This window comes from Mesocricetus auratus, unplaced genomic scaffold (assembly GCF_017639785.1).
Source record: "Mesocricetus auratus isolate SY011 unplaced genomic scaffold, BCM_Maur_2.0 Super-Scaffold_100004, whole genome shotgun sequence".
Classification (NCBI taxonomy): domain Eukaryota; kingdom Metazoa; phylum Chordata; class Mammalia; order Rodentia; family Cricetidae; genus Mesocricetus; species Mesocricetus auratus.
Genome location: NW_024429189.1, coordinates 79,184,058 through 79,208,877, shown reverse-complemented (window position 1 = coordinate 79,208,877; position 24,820 = coordinate 79,184,058). Strand labels below are relative to the sequence as shown.

At 37.3% G+C, this 24,820-nt stretch overlaps 1 protein-coding gene across 2 annotated transcripts in view; it reads right to left on the bottom strand.

Annotated features, from left to right (window-relative positions):
• The window catches only part of Katnbl1 (katanin regulatory subunit B1 like 1), a 34,573-nt gene that overhangs the window by 3,305 nt on the left and 6,448 nt on the right, over positions 1-24,820 (bottom strand). Inside the window, exons 2-10 of one of the 2 annotated variants that reach the window (XM_040746005.1) lie at positions 12,683-12,835; positions 6,563-6,693; positions 6,134-6,174; positions 4,389-4,668; positions 3,036-3,154; positions 2,330-2,380; positions 2,149-2,238; positions 1,380-1,469; positions 357-450 (exon numbers count right to left, since the gene is read on the bottom strand). In XM_040746005.1, coding sequence (XP_040601939.1) covers positions 357-450; positions 1,380-1,469; positions 2,149-2,238; positions 2,330-2,380; positions 3,036-3,154; positions 4,389-4,668; positions 6,134-6,174; positions 6,563-6,679 — 882 coding nt within the window. In that variant the 5' untranslated portion in view covers positions 6,680-6,693; positions 12,683-12,835. The remainder of the gene's footprint in view (positions 1-356; positions 451-1,379; positions 1,470-2,148; positions 2,239-2,329; positions 2,381-3,035; positions 3,155-4,388; positions 4,669-6,133; positions 6,175-6,562; positions 6,694-12,682; positions 12,836-24,820) is intronic. The other variant, XM_005064776.4, reaches the window with a different exon arrangement.

The following is a 24,820-nucleotide window of genomic DNA, read 5'->3' as shown; positions in this document are numbered from 1 at the left end:
AAGGTATTGGGGAAATCTTCTTAGTACAACCACATATAGTGACATATTTAATGCTTGGTATCACTAGTTCCTTTTTATATAGGTATCCAAGTAACATTTCATGAGCCAATGGCATAAAGATTTCCTTAATCCTCACAATACTTTTATTTCCTGGTAAATAACTATTCATGACAGCAAGTGCCCAGAAGTAAGTGGAAATATTTTTTACTAATAATTCTTTCTGCAATTATAACTATCAAGTCCTCTAAGAGTTTAAAATCCAAACTAGCAATGTACCTTTTTCCTGCAAGGCAAGCATATCAATACAGAGCAATATTAAATTCATGTCTAACTTTTAAATTACAAATATATATTACCTTAGCTATATTACCAGTATATCCTGGAACCAAAGTAAGATGGTTTTCCTGTTCCCATAATCCACTCAACTGTTGCTTTAGAATCTTAATGTTTCTAAAAGGAAAAAGAAAAAAACATGAGAAAGCAAATAGTAAGATACAGACTTGTTTTTAATTTATATCAGAAAAAAATACAATAAAGTCAAGTAATACAATAAAGTAGTACACACCAGGTACAGAAATTCAAGGATATTTAGTTATCAAAGTAAATGAGACAACAAGCAGGTATTTGTAGTGAACAACCTTGGGTATGACATAGAAATTTTTGTGAATCTACAAAGATTATAGAATTTAAGAGGTGGCGAGGGAAGAGAAAGTGTGTTTTCAAGTCTGTCTGGCTTTTTATTCTTTGTTCCTTCCCCTCCTCTTTTTTAATTTTAATTTATTTTTGCTATGTAGCTTAGGCTAGCCTCAAACTCGTGTTGTTGCCTTGGCTTTCCCAGTGCTGAAATTATAGCTGTACTCCATCATGCCTGACTTGAGTCCAACTCATCTGTGTAGAATCCTCATATTTTCACACTAAGGCAATACTCAAATCATGATGATTGTTACAGTTTTCAGAGAGATCTGGCACTTCCTACTGCAGCAAGAGCAACAACTTCCTTCTCCCTTTTTGGTACAGTGCATATGAAGGTTAAACCATGGCTGTGTTGTTTTCCTTCTTGAGGGAAAGGTGGAGATAGGTATTCTGTCTTACACTCTGCATTAAGGAAGTTGGGGCTGAAAACTGCTGAGTTTGAAAATAAGCCTTGCCTACAAAATGAGACTGTCATAAAATAAAAAACAAAAGGTAGGGTTCTGGCAGAAGAGATACAAGGAGTCAAGGGGCTCTATGTGATTTTTCATAAATAAAAGTACCTCAGTTTAATATTTCTCTGAAAATCAAGAGAATAAAATTATACAATGATCATAAGTTAAACTCACTACTTTAAGATAGTTTTCCACAGAAATTTCAGCATGAATTATCTTTAAAACTATACCTACCCATCATTTGTAATTTCTGATTTAGATGAGAGTTCTGACCACCACCTTTTTATTACTGCTTGAAGCCAGTTTAAGCCAACTATTACATATCTGAAATGAAATATTTTGACAGTGTTTTCATACAGCAAGTCTTTAGAAAAGATGATATAAATCCCCCACACCTAAAAGCCCTCACATATACACACCTTCCCCCACTTAAGAAAAATGTATTTCACTTTTTGTTTTTTGAGGCAGGGTTTCCCTGTAGCTTTGGAGCCTGTCCTGGAACTCACTGTTATAGACCATGCTGGCCTCAAACTCAGAGATCCACTTGCCTCTGCCTCCCAAGTTCTGGGATTAAAAGTGTGTGCCACCCCAGCCTATATTTCATTACTTTTATAATCTTCACAAAACCAGAGAACACATACAGCGGTTCTTAGAATCTTTGCAACTATCCTTTATTGTTTACATTTCATTCCTAATCGTACTATAAAATCCTTGGAAATATAAAAATAGGTCTAGAGAGAGGGCTCAGTGGGTGAAGGCCCCTGATGACACCAAACCTGACAGCCCAGTTATCTCAGGAATTCATATGGTAGAAGAGAGAACTAATTCCTTCAAGTTTTCATGACCTCTTCTGTCACAATAAATAAAATATAGTTCAGATTTTTTAAATTAAAAAAACAGATATCAAATATATGCCATGGAGACCAGTTTCCTACCATATATTCACAAAACACAAAATCGAGAACACTCAAAGAGAAAAAGGGAGATTTAGATTAGTACTTACTCTTCAAATTTGCTTTGAAGTAAAGACTTTACTAGAGGCAGTAAGTCTACACAGCAGCCAAGTGAGATATACTGCTTTTCTTCCTGTAAACTAAAAGAAATTCTCAGTTATAAAATATGAACTGATTATAATTTATTTTTCTTTAAAGCTTACTTTTTTTCTGAAAAAATACTGTTTTTACCTATTGGTTAGAACAGGAAGGCAATCTACCACAACTCCAAGGTCTTCTATCCTGCGAGTACAAGACAGACACCATTGCTTAGAGAGCCGAGGTCCTTTCTTACATTCATATTACAATTTCCATCCTCCTTTGGAGACATTCAATACTTAACAAATAACTTCAGTATTTATCATGAGTCAAGCACTGATGATATAAAGGGGAAAACAGACAGGGCTTGTTTTCCAATGCCTGAGTGGTTGTAGGAGGTGGCAGTGGATCAAAGAGAGACAAATAAATAAAATACACAGAGCAAGATGCAATACAGGAAAACAGATGGAAAAGAATGAATTATATCTTTTGAAAGAAAGTACTCAATGAGGCATCAATCAGGTATCAGTAAAGGAGTATTTGAGAAACTTAAATAAAATGAGGAGGTGATGCTTAAAATTCCCAAAGGCCTTTTTTTCAAATGGTAAATTTCCCACACATAGTTTTACAGATAAGAATCGCAATCAGAAAAAGTAACAGCTTTGTTCAATCTGATAAGACAGTTTCTGTATCTTCATTACACTTAAATTGGTGATGAATGTAATTTAAGCTATACTGACTCTCTGAATGCTAAATACAATGGTTTAAATGTTTAACCAATAAAAACTTTTTACAAGAGTCACTTCATATCACATCAAGAATTATATATGTTAAATAAAGACAAAAAAGTCACACTCACCTCACTAAATAAGCTACAAGCTCACTTATACTTCTCTTTCTCCAGAAAGTCAAAGCTACATTCAATCTCAAATTCCTGCTGAACAGAACTTGGGCCATTGTCTCATGGTCCTGAGAAACCTGAAAGGCAATCATCTAATGTGTTAAAACCACACTGAAACATGACACAGACTTTTTTTTTTTAATGAAAACAGTCTGGCAGACACAGCTTTAAATTATACAAAGGCAACTCCTTATACTGGCCCACAGAAAGGAATATTACAGTTTGCAGTTAAATACAGTGAATGAATGATGTGAACAAATTTAGGATCTTTTCTCTCTCCCCCTTGCTACCAATTTTCAAAAACTCCAATAATTTATAAAGTAAATTATTTCTAGCTACCCACAAACCCAAGACTTAAATTTATGCATGTAAATACAGAAAAAGGTAAACAGGTAGGCTAGTAATTATCAAATGAGCAGCATGGGGAAGGAGCACAAACCAGAGGTCTGTCCTGTTACAAATGCACCATCTCTATATATTTTTAAACAAGGAATATATGGTATCAAAACCTACCTCAAAGCTATTAAAGACAAAATGTGAATACTCTACTGGCCAAAGTGTCTGACATTATTCTCCAGAAACAACTACAAATATTAAACTGGAATGTGTTCTCCAAATCATGCTTTACACAATGGCAAACAGGTACTTCAAAAAGTTAAAAATTATATTTTTAAAAACCTTCCTTTTGCCTATGCATGAACATACAAATCTATGAATATTTTCAATGCTAAAATACATACTGATTTCACTTAACAAAAAACAATAGTATATTTTAGTCTTTACATATTACCATATTTAGAATATTTCTAGTTTTTCTATTAAAACTGTTTCTGTGAATGTCATGATGTATGTAAATATATGCATTTGTACAATTACTTTCCTTATAGTTAATTTTATAGTTAGAAGAGGTAGTAACAGGTTTGCTGAATAAGGTACCTATTAGGCAGTTCTAAGAACCCAGAAAAATATGACTGGATAATAGGCTTCAGTGAACTACTTTTTAATGCAAAATGTCTTCTTCCCCTTTCTTTAAATTTCTCCTTGCCAACTATCATTTTGAGTATTTAGAGTAGCCTGTCAGGCATTTCATTCTGTTTTTGATTTTGTTAATTTAGAGATGGTGGTTAATCTGTACAACTGTCTTAAGGAGTTATCATCATCCAAAAATGTATGTATTCAATGGGTGGCTATCTGCTAAGAGAATAACACAAGGGAAAAAAGAAAACAAACATACAAAAACCAAGAAACCAAAACCAAGTCACAGAAGCCCAGTAGTGCAATCTGAGTAAAGTTAAGCTAAAAATGACTTACCTCAGAAAAGAAACCACTGTATTTTGACGATGGGCTTTCTGTCTGTGAAGAACCAGAATCACTGGCGTTAACTATAAAAGTCCGACTATCATGGCGCAAATTTTCAGGTAGATGGCCTGCACAAGCCAGTTCATTTTCTTTATTTGCCATGTCACAGCCCCCACTTTTAGGGGACCGCTTAGTTCTGTAACAAGGATTTGGAAAGGGATGACGAGCTAACTTTCTGTGACAGAGCACCTTGTGCAGTTTATCTGGGCTTTTCACAGCTTGTCCAACTGTTCTGTAAAAAGAATTTATTTTCTTAAGTGAAAAAAGAAAAGACACTAAGAGAAATTTTTAAATAGAGATTTAATTAGCTATATTTTGCAATTGTGATCCACTAAAATTAGGAGATAACAATTTTAAAAGTCAACTCTTATTTTGAAGAGGAAAACAAAAGTTACAAATTATCTGGAAGGCAATGAAAAGAATGTGGCAAGTTATATAAAACAAAAACAAAAAATATGATAGCTGCTGTTTTTAAAATGAAATATTAAAGGCAATTATGGGAACAGGAAAATAGGAACACTTTAAAGACATCTAAGCTTTTTCTAAACAACTGAAACTTAAAGAGCACAACAGAGAAATCTCAGAGTATAATGAATGAGCTTCAGATCCTTTGGGATTATTACTATTTTTTCTTTTTTGCTTCCTTACCACCATAAGAAAAGCAGTTTTCTCTCACCATGATAGACTGGCTCATCACAGACCCAAAGGCAACAAGTCATAGACTGAGATTCTGAAACCAGGAGCCAAAAGAAATATTTTTGCTGAAATGGGTCTCTGACTATATGGCTCAGGCAAAGTCTGCTTTCAAAATTCTGTGGCTCAGCCTCCCAAGTGCACTACACAATGGCCCCCAAAATGTTTCTTCCCTATAAAGAGTTACAGTACTGGGATGCTAACTAAGAAACATACTATCATAGAATATTTTACCAAAAGAGCTGGGTGGTGGTGCACGCCTTTAATCCCAGCACTCGGGAGGCAGAGGCAGGCGGATCTCTGTGAGTTCAAGACCAGCTTGATCTACAGATCAAGTTCCAGGACAGGTTCCAAAACAATACAGAGAAACCCTGTCTTGAAAAAGCAGAAAACAAAACGTACAAACAACTGTTTTTTAATCAAAAGAAACAGGTTTTTCATAACAAACAGAAAAATTATAAAAACAGCTGTTTCACAATTTTATTGATTTCTGATTCTTAGTTTAACAGAAGACTGCTTTATTTTTCAATTCGGTCTCTATTTGGTCTCTTGTTATTTAATTTTATACTAGCTCTGAACAACTCATACAACTGTACACTTGCAAAAGAGTAAAAATGGACAAGGTGAAAAAGGACTTCAAATACTTTCTGTACGGGCTTCAGTGAGTCCCAGATCCTCAGATCACATCTTGGACACAGTAGTTTAGGAAGCTGCTTTTATAGCTTGGTACCTCTGGGACTGCATGCCATTTTTACTATTTTCTGGCTACATGACCCTGAGCAAATCACTTATTTCCTCTATTAGTATTCTCTTCACAATATAAGAAAGATGACATCTTTCTATGTAAGGGACAGATAAAACTGATGTATTAGTGCAGAACCTAGAACAGAGGAACTGTGTGTGACAAGTTAACTACAATATAATAAAAAGAGTACTTATGTGTTTTATGTCTTTGTCTCTAACCACTTTCACTGTTTTCCTACAGACTTTAGAGAAGCTCTTACCTACTTATGTAAGCAGCCAACTGTTTTGGAGATTTCTTAACCTGAAAATCAAAGCAAATATACTTATGAAAACTTTATGACTGATGTCAACAATGTAGCTTAAAATTCAATAGTTTTTTTTTTTTTAGGTCAATGTTTTCTCTGTCCTAATACCATGGTTTCAACTACGAGGTACACTATTTAAAGGGTGTTTAATAAGTCAGTAAATTTAATGTGGCTTAACGTAAATTATTTCAGTGCTAATAAACCAAAAACAAAATTCATCTCTGAGTTCCTTGTCAACTAAAATATTTATATTACAGCTCATAAAAATAGCACACTTACCAAAATTTTCTTATAACTTTAGGAATATAATAATAGTTATGCTTCATTAATTCTACTTAATCTAAGAGACTAAACCGATCTGGTACTTTAAACTGTCTTGCTTACCTCCTTCATGTTCTTACTAGTGAAATTAGAGATCCTCTTTCTAGGAAGATCAATGGGATGATCCTCAACACTATTAGAGAAGTTCCGTTTTTTAACATGGTGGGTGTCAGATGCCATAATCTCTTAAGTGCCTAAGAAAATAAAAATAATAAATAGAAAATTTAAAAATCTACAGACCTGATCTTTTATAGCATGTAGACACACATATATCAACAGCTCTGTGCTGTGCAAACGAGGTTTCACAGTAAAAAAGGACATACTTCATGTGCGTGTGTGTATACATCAAATCTACAATATATAGAGATTACTGTTTTTCTGAGAAGTAGTCCAAGCTAATCTGAGACAAAAATGTTCCAACTTTGCCATTGCCTCCTAATTCTACGAAGACAAGTGTAAACCTTGTTTTAAATATTTCTGAAACCCAAAATACAGAAGAAGCACAACATATTGTTTCCCAGGAAATTTAATTCTTCATCTTCTCATGGGCTAAAGCTTAGTCTAGAGGCTATTTTGCTTAGAGTAAGAACAAGGCAAGACAAAACCACAAAAGCTAGACTATAAGATGGTCTCTACAATATAAGCCTCATTAAAAAAAACAAAAACAAAAAACAAAGAATGCCTTCAGTTAAAGACAATGAACTAAATGAGGAGTTTTTTTTTTTGAAGGCAAAGTATTACTATTATGGAGGAAAAGAGATAAGAGCAACAATTTAGAAACTGCAAAGCCAAAGTCATAACTGACTTGGAAGGCCTTTTCAATATCACACACACACACACACACACACACACACACACACACACACACACACACACACACTCGAAATTCTTTATTTCAGTAAAACACAATGAAATTCTAAATCAGCAAAGACAGGTGAAAAGCAGAATTCCCACAAAGTTCAAAAACTGGCACTATCAAGGACAGCAAGAAGTGAGGATAAAGGAAATCTAGAAAACAAGTATACTGACTGAATATCCATTCAAGGCACAGTTAGATCAATAAAGCCCCTAACCCAGCCCAGTCAAAGACCAAAGTTATTTTTACTGTTTATTTGTTTCCTTTTGAGAAAAGGCCTTGGTTTGTAGTCCAGGTGGCTTCATATTCCAATTCCTCCTTCCTGGGCATCCTGACTATTGGGTTAGTATGTGCCAGGACTGCAAGTTTAGTCTATGAAAAATGTAAACCCAGTTCTTAGAATAATATCAGGTACAAATGCAATTGAAAGAACTAAAAATCAAGAGTATTTTAAGGATGTGTGTATGTACCCACACATTTTTGTGTGTATATGGTTTACTGTATGTGTGGGCACATACACACATCCCTTAAAAATACGGATATAATGGTAGCAAAAGTTGCCAAGCAAGTTTCTGTATCTAGTTTATAGTGGTGCTGATCTGTCAGATCTAACAAGACAACAAGACACTCCCCCCCACACACACACACGAGTCTTAATCTAAGAGTGGTGCTTATGCCTGGAATCACACACTTGGGAACAGAGACAGAAGCACTTCCACCTAAGTCACCATAATAAATGAAAAAAGACCTAGAAGGTACATCCTCAAATTTCAAAACAAACTAGAGAAGGTAGCATGACTCAGTGATTTAAGAAGTTGGGTTAAGAAAAGGTGGCCAGGCGTAGTGGCATACACTTTTAATTCCAGAACTTGGAAAGCAGAGGCAGGAGATCACTGTGAGTTAAGAGGCCAGCTTGGTCTACAGAGTGAGTTCCTGGCCAGCCAGCACTACAGAAAGATCCTATCACAAAACAAAAGTCCTAAATTCAGGCAACTTACAACTTCATATCTAGTCAAATGTGAGAGTAGCAATCACTCAAAATTGAAAACAAATTTCTTTCCAGTAGCAAAAATGACAAGATAAATGAATTCTAACATGATAAATGGATTCTACAACGGAGCCTAACATTCTAACAGTATAGATTTTCCAATCTACATTGGAACAGGTTGGAAAGCTTAGAAAAAAGTATCCACAGAAATAAAATGGGTTTAAAACAATAACGTGCCAGGTGTGGTGACGCATGCCTTTAACCCCAGCACTCAGGAAGCAGAAGCAAGTGGATCTCTGAGTTCAAGGCCAGCCTGGTCTACAGAGTTCAGAACAGCCATGGCTACTCAAAAAAAAACCCTGTCTTGAAAAACCACAAATAAATAAACAAACGAATGAGATAAATCCTGGGATACCCATTAAAGAAGAGAAAAAGAAAGGGAGGGGGAGCAAGAGAGAGATAACTATTAAAGAGCCAGAAGAAAATGGCATAGTTTTAAGTGCTCCCTGCCAATCTAGACTTCTATAATCAGAAACAATATTCATCTGGAATGGACAATGATATTCTCATATGAAAGAAAATTAAGATAATTCATTACCAGCATATAAAGAATGGCATAGAGGTTAGAGAGATGGCTCAGTGGTTACGAGTACACACTGCTCTTGCAGAGGACCTGGGTTTGGTTCCCAGCATCCATGTCAGGTGGCTCATAGTCACCTGTAATTCTAGTTCCACAGGATTTGACGCTGGTACCCTCAAGCACCTGTCCTCATGTGCGCAGACACATACACTTACATAATTTTAGAAAATTAAAAAAATTAAGTGGACATTTGCTCTTGAGTTTTCAAAATTACTTTTGGTGGTTGAAGCATTTTATAACACTACGTGAACACGGTTCAAAATACAATGGGAGAGTTTTTTAAAATAACTTTAAGTGGTAGAGGGTAAAGGAAAATTAAGAGGTCAGGTTCTATATAACTTCACTCAAACTGATAAATTGCCAATACCAGTAAATGGCTGTGTGTGAGATACCAACACCACCAATAAAACGCTATATTAAGAATTATCCTAAAACAACTGTAGATAAAATAGAATAACAATATTCAAGTAACTCATAGAAAAGCAAGATAAAGAAAAAAAAGAAAAAAGAACAACAACAAAAATGACAGACCTAAATGGGCGTGTATGAAAGCTATAGTGTGCCTGTGGAAATCAGAGGACAGACAACTCTGTGAAGTTAGTTCTCTCCTTCTACCATTATGTGAGTTCTAAGGATTAAACTCAGGCTCTGAGGCTTGTACAGTAAGTACTTTCCCTATTGAGCAGTCTGATTAGCTCTTCCGTTACTTATACGGTCTATACACACTAGTTAAAACAGAACTTTGCAGAGCAGATTAAGAAACATGACCTAACTGTATGTTGTCTATTTTATATTGCTTAGTTTTTGTTTGTTTTCTTTTTAGACAAGGTTCCACTATGTAGCTCTGGCTGGCCTCAAGATCCACCTGCCTTTGCCTCCCAAGTAGTTCGATTAAAGGTGAATGCCACCCTGATGAGTTATATAGTGCTGAGGGTCATACATGTCAGGCAAACACTTTCCAACTGAGCTATATCCCAACCACATATGTAGCATTTTAAATATGAAAGACAACAATCATCAGAAAAACAAAATCAAAACCACATGATATACTATTTCACACCCTTCAGCCGGCTATGCAACAAAGACTTAAGTGCTGAGAAAGATGTGGAGAACCTAGGACCTCAGTGTGTAAAGTAACATGACTCTGTCTCTTTCCCCCTTTTCAGTACTGAGGATGAACATCTAGAGTAACATGTATGCAAGGCAAGTGCTCTCCCAATGAGCTAAAACCCCAGCCTCTGGCAGTTTCTTAATGTTAAATACAAATTTACTGTAAGAACCAGCAATTCTACTCTTTCATATTTACTGAAGGGGAAGGAAACCATGTTTATAAAAGATTTGTACGCAAATAATGAGCATAGTCAGAAGACATTTAGAATGTTTATCAACTGGTTAGCAAATAAAATGTAACATATCTATATAGAACATTTCTCAACAGCAAAGAAGAGTTAAATAGTCACAAATCTGTGTATGCATGAGCAGTACAGTGGGTAAAAGAGGACATTAAAGGAGCATCATGTGACAGAATTCCATTTATATGAAATGTTCATGAAAGTAAAATGTATAGACAGAAAACAGATTGTTGGTTGCTTCAAGCTGGAGTAGGAACCACACAAGGACACAAAGCTTTTCACGGGGACAGAAATGCTCTAAAGATCTACTTGGATTAGAGAATGTTCATTCTGTACTTAACAATCAGTGAGCCACACATTTAAAACAGGTGAGCTTCATGGTATATACTTGGCATAACAATAAAGCTTTATAAAGGAAATTACCAAAATTGTAAGCCAAAGACTTGTAAAGGCTTTGTAAGCTGAAGTCTGTTTTACCCATGTCTCGTGCATTTAATAACACCTTTCTTGGGTCATAATACAGAATTGTCCTTCTCTCCCAATGACACTTAATAATGCTACTGAAACTAGTTTCAAGTTCTCTCTGTGCTTTTGAAGTTCTATTTGATAAGACCCAAAAAGAGAAGAATCTGAAATAGTATAAAGGGTTTTGTCTTTTTTTTTTTAAACAACAAAATAAGTAGGGTCCTAAAAGAACAAAAGCAAAGAGTAAAAGATTGAGAAGGGAACAATATTCTAACATTACTTACAATTTCTAAACATCAGATGTAGACAATAACAGAATGCTTACAATCAGTACCTTGCTTGAGAAAAACAACAGCATAATAATGGAGCTCATTGGATGATTTCTTTACATAGTAGCTGTCTACTACAATGGCTGTCAGATAAAGTGATTAAGCAGCTCAAAGTGTTCAGATACTCTCTGTTCCCTCACAACAAGGAAAACTCATTACACAGGAATGAACATGTCTGGACAGTTCAAAACCAAGGTAGCTTTCTCTTTACATTAATATACTATACTATATTGACTATCCACATGGTATTTAACTTTGTATTTCCACTTGGCAATTTCTCTATGAGAACAAAACAAGGCAATTGCGAAAGACATTCTTCTTGCTACAAGAATTCCTCCTGTTATCTTCTAAGAGTCATGAGGATGAAAAGTTTTTAGCTACCGCCTTGTTCCTTCTAATTTCCCTCCTCTTCTCTCCCTCCAGGATGAATTTTAGTTGGAGCTTTAAAAAATGATCACCACTTTACAATGACAAAATACATAAATAAGAAATAAATTTAGCAGTGCAATACCTTAACCACTTGGCCACTTCTGTCATATAATCCCAGTACTCAGGAGGCAGAAGGGTTCATCCTTTGCTACAGAGAGACCCTCTCTCAAAAAAAACCAAACCAAAACAAACAAACAAAAAAACAGACAAAACCAAATCACTTCCAAAGAATGTAAAAAGTGGAAGTTTTAAAAACTGATATTTTAAAGCATAGGATATTGGGAGGGTATGCTTCAATGATAGTGTGCTTGCCAAGTATGCACAAGACCCTGGGTTTGACTCTCTAGACCCACAACACTTAATTAAAAAACAAAAACAAAAGAACCCTATTAAAAACAAGATAGAAAACAATGTACTGCGTAATCCTGGTGTGATAGTTAATCTTAGTTGTCAGGGTTGACTATATCTGAAACCAATTCAAACCCAAGCAGCTGGACATGTTTGTTGAGGAATTCATCTTGATTGGATCAATGAGTGGAGAAGACTCACCCTGTATCTGGGGCATACTATATAAAATGACAGAGGAAGGGAGCTTTTGCTTTTGCCTGCTTGCCCTCACTCTCCCCAGCAAGTTCCTCTATCCTGTTCCTGAGACATTTCTCTATTGGTATTAGAACCTACTTCTTTGGTGTTCCAAGGGAGACTGAAGACTGGCAGCCTTTAGGACTCTAAGCCCAGACTGGATTGCTGAGAAATCAGTCTTGTGGACTGAACAACCAGATCCCTTGCCTTTCCTTTTAGAGACATCCATAGTCAGATTACTCAAGACTAGAGCCTGTAAATCCTTTATTGCATTCATTCCATCAGTGCTATTCCTTTAGAAAACCCTGACTAATATACCTGTTTTTTTAAGGTTCTATTAATCCCCCGCCCCCTCCAAGGACACAAGAATAGAAAAAGGCAAAGATCACATCAAATTAAAAAAAAAAAGCTTCTGCATAAAAGAAATCATCAGAGAGACAACCTAAAGAATGGGAGAAAAATATTTGCAAATTATTTAGGAACTCAAAAAGAAAGAACAGAAAAATCAAGCAGCTCAATTAGAAATGGGAAATGACCCTTACTACAGTTTGGATCTGGAATGTCCCTGCAAGTCTTCTGTGCTGAAGGAGGTAGGACCTAGTGTGGAGTCTGAGGGAAGTAGGTCACTGCAACCATAGCTCAGTGGTAGAGTGCTTGCCTAGCATGCATGAGGCCCTGAGTTCCATCTCAAGGCACTGTAAAACAACAAAACAAAAAATTTAAGTTATTGCTGAAGGGATTAATGACATTTTGTAAATCACATCCAGGTTTTTCTATTTTCTAAAAACATAGATTATTTTTATTTAAAGAGATCAGTCTTTTTAGCTTTTCCAAAATTAGGACAACCTAATCTAATTTTCTTATTTCTGCCTACTTGCTTCAACTTTTTGATTCCTTCCTTTGAACTGACTGCTCCCCATCTTGCTTTCAAGCATGCTCCAGTTTCCCCTATCAACTCCTATACTCTTTCTGTTGTCCTTTCCTGCCAAATTTCTACAATGAGTGCTTCTTAGCTTTCAACTGGTCTTTAACCCTTTACAGTCTTATTCTGTTGTCTCATGTGAAAATGTATCAATGTGACTGCCTGTCACTTAAAAGTATATAGGAGCCAGGCATGGTGAGTCTATATTTCAGCTCTCTGGAGGCTAAAGTAAGAGACTGTGAGTTCAAACCAGCCTGGAATACATAATGAGACTTTGGCTCAAAAGAGGGAGGGAGGAAGGGCGGGAACAAGAGAAACAAGTAACCTTCTGCACCCCACTAAATAAAATGAAAACACCTACCAGGAACCTTTTAGCACTTGATGCTCATGGAGAGCAACCAGGCCAATGTTAAACACTGCTCCTTCTTTATCACTAGTCAGCTGTTATGTCATCATTTTATGGTCCTTCACGAGTTTTACTCAACTCTGCTGACTTTGTTTGTTTCCCTTCTGGGGGTTACTTTTCCTATAACAACTCTTTTCTCTCTACATGAACATTGAGGGTGTATGTTTTCACAGCTTCAGTTACTTTTCTAGACCTAGACTTTGACTTTCTTCTTTTTCTGTACTTGGTTTCCATATCCACTAGTTTCTAATTAACACGTTTAAAACAAATCTCTTCAATTGTCAGTCCAATAATGGCACTTTCTAACTACCATACTTGACTTAATAACATCCAAATTTTTCAGACTTACTATTATGAGGGGTTATTTTTATTCCTCTTTTCTTCCTTCCAACAACTCACTAAGTATAAGTAGTCTTGAACTTTCCATCAAAATATTTCCTGGCTCCATTCTTACCTTTCCTTTTCTACTGTCAGAAAAAGCCTCATCACTTCAAGCCTAAATTACTGTAAGAATTATTAGGGTTTTTTTTTTCTGTTATAGGTCCTTTCCTGGTCCCTATAAATCATCCTGCATAATAACAACTGCCTATAGTGTTCATGGAAAAACACTAACACAGAATTTCCCAAGTTATGTTTAAATTATAAATCTTTTTTTTTTTTTCCGAGACAAGGTTTCTCTGTGGCTTTGGAGGCTGTCCTGGAACTCACTCTGTAGACCAGGCTGGCCTCGAACTCACAGAGATCCGCCTGCCTCTGCCTCCCGAGTGCTGGGATTAAAGGCGTGCGCCACCAACGCCCGGCTTAAATTATAAATCTTAAGGATGCCTTCCTCTGTTCAAGTAACTCTGCCTATTCTGCATGCTAAACTATTTGTTGGAAATTTATACCTAAAAGACTCTGAGACTTCAATTATGTTATTTAATTCTGTGATACTCCTTTTTGGCTACCATAGCTTCAGGGACTGATTCATATATGTATACTATCTAAGCACTGAACACCCTTGTTATCTACTCTTGTGGGATTTTTTTTTTGGGAGGGAAGGGTGAGAAGCCAGGAACAGTGGTTCAAACCTATAATCCTAGGATTTAAGAGGCAGCAGCAGGTAGATCAGGAGTTCAAGACCATTTTCTACTATAAAGCAAGTTTAAGACTAGCCTAGGCTACATGAGATTACCACCCCCAAAAAAGAGAGAAATAAAAATGAGTAGTCTCAGTTATTTTTTAATGGGGGAAGAGGAGAGTTGGAAAGGAAGTGATTCACTTCAATGATGTCAAAATAATAGTAACTGTATAAATAATCTTATAAGAAATCTGCTGTATTTCAGGCATTGACCTTCTCCCTATATACATACTTACACTTAAAACACACACATTTGACCTCAGTTCTAATGTTTACTGTCCTACATCTATTTTTTTCAATAAATCTTTTTTTTTTTGAGTCAGGGTTTCTCTGTGTAGCTCTGTAGACCAGGCTGGCCTAGAACTCACAGAGATCTGCCTGCCTCTGCCTCCTGAGCGCTGGGACTAAAGGCATGTGCCACTGTCTGGCTCAATATTTTTCTATAAAAATTATCAGCTACTCACCTATAAGAATGAATAAACTATAGACACATACAACATGTATAAACATCAACCATATTATGCTAAGTGAAGGAAACTAAAACTAAACGTTATTTTCATTACATCCTAAATAGCAAAAATATAATGTGGAAGGAAACATACCAATAATCCCCAGACACTGCAGGCAGGGACAAGTTTACTCCAAAGAAATAAGGAAACTCTTGAGGTAGAGAGATGTTATATACTTTAATATAATAATGATTGTGCCATTATATACAAGTGACAACTCATAGAATAGTATCTCAATAATTCATCCTTAAGGAAATTGGGAATAATATAAGGGTGTAGGCTTGACGGAAATGTGCAAGGATTTGGATTCAATCCCTAGCACAAGGGGAAAAATAGGCGAGAGAATCTATGGCTTTTCACTAGCACTCCTAGACACCAGGCTCATAACCATTCTCTTCCCTTTAGAAAACTAGTCTATTCTGGAGTTCTGAAAGTTTCAGAAACACTCCTTAAAGTGCCTATAATATACATTTATTCTGAGGGGAAATTACCAAAGCCAGTCCAACTGGTTCCAGTACTCGTCTGTGTGGATTGGATCTGACTCTGCAGACCAAGCTGAAGATGCCCTCGGTGCCCTTTTTATGCAATGACATGTGGGAGTTTAAAAGCTGAATCAGCAGAAGTCTCTAGGCTCCTTAAATGCTCTCTCAACTCTCTGAGAATGTTACTGCTCACTGTGTTGTAAGTAGTACACAACACAGCTTACTGAATAAAAACTAAAGACTCTCTTCAAACTTAAAAACCAGTATAGCTTAAAGATCAGGTTCAAAAGAACCAGGTTGAATAACCCAGCTTCCCCCCTAACTATCCATATGACTCTGGAAACAGCTGTTTTAGTTTCTTCATTAATAAAGGGAAAGATGTTTATTTATGTAATTTGCCTTGACTTAACTCCAAAAGGATGAAGAAACCTACAAATGACAAAAGAGGACCTTTAATAAAGGAGAAAATGAATAAAGAGAAACAGGAGTAAAAAAAATCATCAAGCTGCAGAAGCTTAATCTTAAGATTTTTTTTTTTCTGAGACAGAATCTCACTATGTAGCCACTGACTTGGAACTGGCTATATGGTTAAGGCTGGCATATGGGTCCTGAGGTCAATGGGCTTGGTAGCAAGTGCCTTTACCCACTGATAGATCTATTCAGTCCAAATTTGCTGTAAAATTACTATTATTGTTCTTGGTGGTGGCGGCGGCAGCGTGGGCGTGTGTGTGCATGCAAGCGTGTGTGTGTGTGTGTGTGTGTGTGTGTTTATAATCAAACTTGTGCATGCGCATATTCATGCATTCATGTGGAGATCAAAGGACAGCTTTGTGGAGTTGGTTCTCTCCTTCAGATCAAACTCAGGATCATTAGGCTGATGTAGCCAAGTGTTTTTACCCACTGAGCAATCTCAAATTCTTTTTTTTTTCTGTTCCAGGCTCCCAGTTTCTTGGACCACAGGTACACACTACCATGTTTAGCTTAAGAAGAGAATATTTTGAGGATGGGTCAAAGCTGATTTCAAAGTGTCAGGCAGTTTGGAAAAGACTAATACTGAACACTACACAGATAACAAAAGGAAAAGATGGAGGAGGTGGTGGAGGTGACATGAGACCACACATGGGGAAAGGATATGGAAAAACCCTGAGGACATTAAAGCCGTTTTTACAAAGGAAAAAGATAGGGACCTCTAACTACTGTAAGCATTCTTGAGTACAGAAAGCCTAACATTAAGTACCACTTTCCAAGTTATTGTAATAAACACTTTCTGTCTCTGTTAATGTTGCCTTTTTGTTAAAGCAAAATGTTTTTTGTCTCCAGGAAATATGTCCTTCCTCCTTTCTGCTTTATCACAGCCTCTCATAGCATAAAGACTGAACTGGGATCTTCTTTTCCAAAGCATTTTATTCTGGTCTTGATCCAAGTCTTCTTACACCACCTCTTGGAATACTCAGCTTACTATTGCACAGTTTAGGCCTTTGGCAAATAAATGCACGAGGGCTTAAATGTAACCTATGACTGAACACTAGCTGATTTTAGTCTGTCTCCTCCTGTCAATTAAACTACAAAGCTTTTAAAACATTAAAATTTTTTCTTAAATTACCCGTGTGCGTATGTGCACATGAATGCTACTGTGTGAGTAGAGGTCAAGAGGACAGCTTGTAAAAGTTTGTTCTCTATATATATGTACTTTGTAGGTCACAGGGGTTAAATTCAGGTTGTCAGGCTTGGCATCTTTACCTACTGAGCCATTCCTAGACTATAAAATTTCTGATAGATAAAGACTGCATACATTTACAGTACCTAAAATACAATTTCACAACTACTACTTAATGTAAAAATACACTATACACACACCCCTTTCAGTGAAGAAATATGTATAATCACAAAACACTGGTATTTTGATGTTTATTTTTAAATGATCAAAACAACATAGTCTTTCCACCATCTTGGCACTTATAGAGGCCTGCTAGGAACAGGACTTCTAAAAAGAAAATACATCTAGAAGGCTGTGTGGTGCAAGGTCACTTTTGTTGGCTATAATCGAGGTCTTTGTCACAAAGAGAGAGCAGATCTCTTCTTAAAGAGCTAAAGGTGTTTATGCCTGAGATGAAACTGAGTTCTCCTTAGGCAAGAGATATGCATATATACAAAAAACAATGCAGTGAATTCTGGAAACAAACAGAACCAAACCAGTAATCTGGGAAACTTGGGCCCATGAAAACTGTGCCATGGTTCGTGCCAAATTCCAAAGAACCTTCCTGCAAAGGTCACTGGACACAGAATTTGTGTGATGCTGTGCCCTTCCCAGATTTAAATAATGAAAAGTAAATAAACAAAAGTAGAAAACACAGCATATTCCACATTTAATTCACTACCTACTATATGTCAAAATATGACTAAGTAATATGTCTTATTTCAGTGACAAGAAAGGCAATAGAAATTAATTATACTAACAAACAAGACATGGTCAGTACTGGTTATTAGAAGCCAGAAACAGTGTATCTCATGGAACACTGAAGTATTTGGAATATATCCCAGGTCACCTTAGACCTGAGTCCTGATGACAAATGGGAAATTTTTAAAATTAAACAAAAGAAGGCTGGAGAGATGGTTCAGTGATTAAGAGTATACACTGTTAATTCAGAGAATCCAAGTTCAATTCCCTGCACCCACAACAGGTGGGTCACCACCACCTGTAGACTCCAACTCCAGAGGCATCTGACACACCTGTCCTCTGCACTCAGGTACATGTATGTACAAGGCACAAACATATAATTCAAAATAATACAAGTAAAAATTTAAAATTATATAAAAAGAGATCTTATGCATAAAAGTCTTATGCATTCAAAAATCAGAAACTAGGGCTTCCTTCTATTCAATTTTTCTAAAAAAAAAATAGCTGATCAATTTGAGCATAAATAGAAAGCCAAAAGAGAGAAAGTGATAGTGATCTTTACTGGAAATAGATCAAGTTGACAATATCCATCCCAGTGATCAACAACAGCACCACAGAAGAGAAAGCTAGAGATAGGCTTCCTAGGATACCAAAAGGAAACACTTCACAACACTACTACTAATAAATATTTTTGTAATGCAAAGAAATAACAGTAATACAGGAGGAATTTATTAGTTTTATTAGTTACTTTTCTCAGTGTTAGGACAAAATATCTGACAAAAAGCAAACTTAAGGAAGGTTTACTTTGGTTCACAGTTCAAAAGTACAGTTGTGGAAATCATGGTGGGAAAAGCTTGAGAAGCTGATCGCACTGCATCTAAAGGTAGAAAGCAGGAAGAGAGCAATTCTGTTGCTCATCTCCCCTTTTGATTCAGTACCAGACCCCAGATCAAAGAATGGGTGCCACCTACATTAACGGCGAATCTTTGTACCGCAGTTAATACCTCAACAGACATGTTCAGAGACCGGTCTCCTAAGAGATCTTAGGTATTTTCAAGTTGGTAATTAATATTAACTATTATAAGGAGCAACTACGAAAATGTGAAAATGTAAGTATCTAGGGATAGGGCTTTCTTGAATAGATACTTTACAAGGAAAAAGATTTTACTGCTTTAATGTTCTAATCAATACCTAATTTAATAATGAAATGTTTAAGCTATTGGCTCTCCCAAATAGACTATGCAACACATTTGTCTTGGTTAAGCTTTCTGTTGCAATGATGAATCCTATAACCAAAAGGAACTTGGGAATGAAAGGGTTTATTTCATCTTCTACCTTATAGTGTATCTTTAAGGGAAGCCAAAGCAAGAACTTGAAGCAGAAAGCACAGAATATTGTTTACTGGCTCCCTCCCAAGCTCACATTCAGCCACCTTAGGCCCAACTGCCTAAGCATGACCCTGCCTACAGGTCAATCTGAAGAAGACAATTCCTCAACTCAGGTTCTTCCCAGATGACTAGGCAGGCTTGTGTTAACTAAAATTAGTCAAGTAACCCTCCAATAATTTTCACAGAAACAATACCCACTTGTTCATACTGAGAACTGAACCTAAGTCCCTGCATACACCAGTCAATTACCACTGAGCTGTGGTCCCAGCTTTTTTCTTTCTTTTTTAAACTTTCCCTTTGAGGCATTCCTCAAATCTGCATTCCTCTTGCCAGAGCCTCCAGAGGAGCTGGGATTACAGGCCTCTGTGCCTCCCTGTCCTGTTTTATAAACAGCAACTCCTATTTTAAATGATCACATTTACTAAATTCACAACAACATACTTGGCAAATATGCAGGGATTGACAGTTATCCCTATAGACTTTTCTAAATCAGACTCCTGTTAGTAAAAGTGGAAACTGACTGCTATCTGCATCTGTAATAAGATGTGTCCTAGGGCCCTGCACAAGCTAAGCAAGTGCTCTACTACTGAGCTATATCCCTTTAAAACATGGTTCTGTATTATCATTCTTTCAATCTTCAAAGCTTGACTATATAAAATTTTAGTCTAATCCAAGATTAAGTGAGGGGTAGGGCTCAAAGTATTTGTTGAGTACGATGAGTAGGACAACTCTTGCAAGTTGTCCTCTGAATACAGGTGTATCATGGCATGCACACAAGGGCACATACACACACACACTTTTTGCAAAAAAAAATAGTGAAGTCATAATTTTCTCATATTATTAAGCTGCAAGGAAAAGGGAAATACAAATACAGGACATTTCAGGCAAGTGTAATCTCAGCAAAGGGAGGGCTGGGGTAGCAGGAACTTGCCTCATAAAACAAAACAAGAAAACAGAAAAAAAACCCAAAATCAGAGTTACTGAGTTTAAATATATTATAGTTTTTGTTTCATTTTTTTGAGACAGGGTTCCTCTGTGTAGCCCAGGCTGTCCAGGAACTTGCTTTGTAGGCCAGGCTGGCCTGGAACTCAAAGTTCCACCTGCCACTGCCCTTACGCCACTTCCTGCCTTCCACCCCCCACCCCTGTGCTAGGATTAAAGACATGCACTACCACACCCAGTACTACAGTCATTTATTAGCTGTGTGGTCTTACTTGCTATTTTCACAGTAGGGACTAAATAAAACCACCTACTTGGTCATAGTATTTCTCATAATAAAAAATAAATCATATGAAAGAATACAAAATAATTATAAAAAGCAGGGTGAAAGTAGCACATGCCTTTGATTCCAGCACTTGGGAGGCAGAGGCAGGTGCATATATGTGAGTTTAACACCAGCTTGGTCTACATAGTGAATTCTCGGACAGTCAGGGCTAGATAATGAGACCCTGTCTCATAAAAACAAAACGAAACAATAATACCAATTATAAAATTTGTGAACGTTGGGCTAAAAGAGCCACTGAATGTTAAGAGTACTGTGGGATATTCTGTGGAAGCTTGAAAGATAAGGATGCTGAGAGCAGTGCAGAGGATGGAGGCCTGGCTTGTGAAGTTTCAGAGACACTCTCTGAATTAAGATTTTGTTCTGGCTAGCTGTAATCAACAAGACACGAGAACTACTAAAGTTAAATTTTGCTTTGCTGGAATACTGGATGTTGATTGGCTGGAGCTAAGAAACTAGTGGTGATTAAGTAGAGACCAGCATCACTGAAGTGAAATCTTCTGTGAAGTGTTTTCTGAGAACACAGAGAAGCTGTGCTCCAGAGGTGACCAAGGTTGTAACTTGTACTGGCAGCCAGACTTGGTAATGTGTAAGTGGTCACCCAGGTGGTACTGCTTTTGAAGACATGAAGGGGTCATGGGGAGCAGCTGAGGCTTGGCACTTGGGAGAGGCAAGGAGAGGACACTGGTGAAGGTGCAGCCTCAGTGGCAGTTGAAGGCCCGGGACTGAAGGGGTCATGCAAAGAAGTTGAGGTTTGGCACCATGAAGAGAGTCTAAGAGAGGCTACTGGTGAAAGTGCAGCCCAGTTGCAGAAGAAGACCTCAGGGTTTTGGAAATGCCAGTACCATGGAATGACCACCAAGAACAGCAGCTGCAGTGGAGTGGAGCCAGCTGGAGCCTAGAAGACAAGTTGTGTGTGCTGTAGAGGGCAGAGCCAGAGAAGTGACCTTTGGAGGAGTCCCAAAGATCATGAATGAATCCCAGAATTCTGGACACCGAGTCATTCATACTCTTGGTTTTTCTTAGTTCAGGTTGTGATGATTCCCTGATTGTTCCCTCTTGAAAATTTTAATGTGTTTGATTTTGTGAAGATTGTGGGACTTCTAAAGTTACTTGTGAGATCTTGGGGGTGAATAAGAAATGAAGGGTTGTGGCTTATTAGAGTGATGCATTAGTATGTCAAGTTGACAAGGGATCAGTTGTGCTGGCTGGTTTTGTGTGTCAACTTGACACAAACTAGAGTCACCAGAGAGGAAGGGGCCTCAGTTGAAGAAATGCCTCCATGAGATCCAGCTGCAAGGCATTTTCTTATTTAGTGATCAATGGAGAAGCGCCTTGCCCATGGTAGGTTGGGCCATCCCTGAGCTGGTGATGCTGGGTTCTATAAGGAGAGCTGAGCAAGTCATGGGCAACAAGCCAGTAAGCAGCTCCCCTCCATGGCCTCTGTACCAGCTTCTGTCTCCAGGATCCTGTCTGTCTGAATTCCTGTCCTGACTTCCTTCAAGTGATAAACAGCAATGCTAAAGTGTAAGCCTAATAAACCCTTTCCTCCCCAACTTCCTTTTTAGTCATAGTATTTTGTCACAGCAGTAGAAACCCTAAGATATGAAGTATGGTGATATTACTGAAGATCTATCCAAAAGCTTATCAAGAAAACTGCCTTTTGAGTTTTTTGTTTGTTTTTTCTTGGGTTTTGCTTTTGTTTTTTGTGGGTTTTTGTTTTTGTTCTATTGAGACAGTGTATCTCTACATAGCCCTGGTTGTTCTGAACTTGCTGTGTAGACTAGGGTGACCTGGAAATCTGCTTCTGCCTCCTGAGTGCTGGGACTAAAGGTATGAGCCACTACACCCACCAAGAAAACTGCTCTTTAAATTAAGCAACAGAAAAAGGGGTTGGAGAGATGTTTCAGTGGTTAAGAGCACTGGTTGCATTCTTAGAAGACCTGGGTTCAATTCCCAGCTCCCAATCATCCATAACTCTCCAGTCCGAGGGGATCTAAAGCCCTCCTCTGTGGCTTTCTATGTGGCCACCACATAGGCACACAGGTGAGTACACAGACAAAATACCCATACACATAAAATAAATATCTTTTTTAAAAGATAGAAAATAGGTTTAAAGCAAGCTTATCTTTTAAAAAACTTGTTGAATTAAAATATAAACCATTTCCCCCTCCCTTTTTTCCTCTAACCCTTTCCAAGTCATTTCCTCTCAAATTCTTGACCTCTTTTTGTTATTGTTTTACACACACACCTAAATATATAAACACTACCTGCTTAGTCTGACTAGTGTTACTTGTATGTATACAATTTCAAGGCTAACTACTTTGTACCAGACAACCAATTAGGGGGCTCATTGCAGGGAAAGACTATATCCCCTAACTCTCTGTGTTCCTTAATTACTTACAGATAATCTTAACACAGCTTCCATCCAACAGAATTTGCACTGTGATTTTTGGTATTTCACTAAATTTTAATCACTGTATAAAGTTTACTTCCCTAATGGTTAAAATATCAAAACAGAGCAGACATATGCGTCCCAGTGCAGAGCAGCAAAGCTAAGAACAAAAAACTCCCTGTGGTTTAATACTAAATCAGATTCGAAAGGACTGCATGCACCACCATTCTCTAAATTTGCCAATCCTCCTTGGGAATATTTAGTCACAAGTCTGTAGGAGGTGAACAGCTCACAAGGACAGTACACTCATAAAAAGATAAAGACAGTGATCAGTCAGGAGAGAACACAAATAAAATTCAAAGATATTTGGAAATGTTAAATTATAAGTGTCCAATTATGATAAACACTAAATGGTACCATGTAAAGTTAGCTTTTCTGTCAGATAAATGATAAGTTGTTACATCACTCTTTTGGGTTTTTTTTTGTTTGATTTTGGGAACAGGATCTCAGGTAGCCCAGAATAGTCACCAAATGGCTAGGTAGCCGAAGAGAACCTTGTCCTGTCTCTCCCTCCCAAATGCTGGGGTTTCAGGTTTTACCAAGCCTGGGCCTTTCCTCATCTTGAAGTTAGATATCGTCATGTGGCTCTGATCAATGAAATATTTTATTTTTATTTAAATTAAAAACAATCTTATTTTACATACTAATCCCAGTTCCCTTTCCCTCCCATCCTCCCACCAACCCCCATTCACCCCCTATCCACTCCAGTGGGGGATCATCAAAGTCTGACACATCATTTGGGGCAGGATCTAGGCCCTCTCCCTTGTATCTGTGATCAATGAAATAGTTTAAAAGGTTTCCCCCCCTTTTTTTCTAAAGACACTCTCATACCACACCTCACACTAGCCTGTAACTCACTATGTTGACTAGGCTAGCCTTGAACTCACTCAATCCTTCAGCCTACCAAGAGTTGGGATTACAGAAGTCAGTTTACCACAACCCACTTTAAATAAATGGCCAGTTTGTGATTTCTATCAGTTTCCCTTCTATCATGACAGTCAGCCATAGGTCAGAAAATCAAGACTCTGCAGATTCCTGAACAAGGCCAACACAGACAAAGCCACCAGACAAACGTGCATCCAAAATCAAGGAGAACAAAGCTCTGTGGTTTAACCCAAGACTTGGGGACTGTTTGCCACTACAAAATAATTTAGTCCTTCCATACTGATAAGTCATACACGCAATGCTGTGAGTACAGAATAACTTAGCCAGTCCCATTAAATTATCTTGTAAACTGATGCTCCCAAAGAGACATAATTTCTAAATATTACTTGTTTCCAAACAGATCTATCAACAAGATTAAAAATTACTTATATGTAATATCAGTAAGCAGCTGACTCACTCAATGAATGTCACTAATAAAGGTTGAGAAACAATCTGTTAATCTCTTTTCATCTTTTTTCTTTTTTAAAGAGACAGGGTGTCACTGTGTGACCCCAGCTGTTCTGGAACTCACTATGTAGACTAGGCTGGCCTCAAATTCACAGAGATCCACCTACCTCTGCCTCCTGAGTGTTGGGGTTAAAGGAGAACTATTTTTTTTAAATCATTCATTTAACTTTATTTTATGTGCATTGGTGTGAAGGTATCAGATTCCCTGGAACTGGAGTTACAGACAGTTGTAAACTGTCATGTGGTCCTGGGAACTGAACCAGGGTCCTCTGGAAGAACAGCTGATGCTGTCAACCACTCAACCACTGAGTCATCGAGTCATCTCT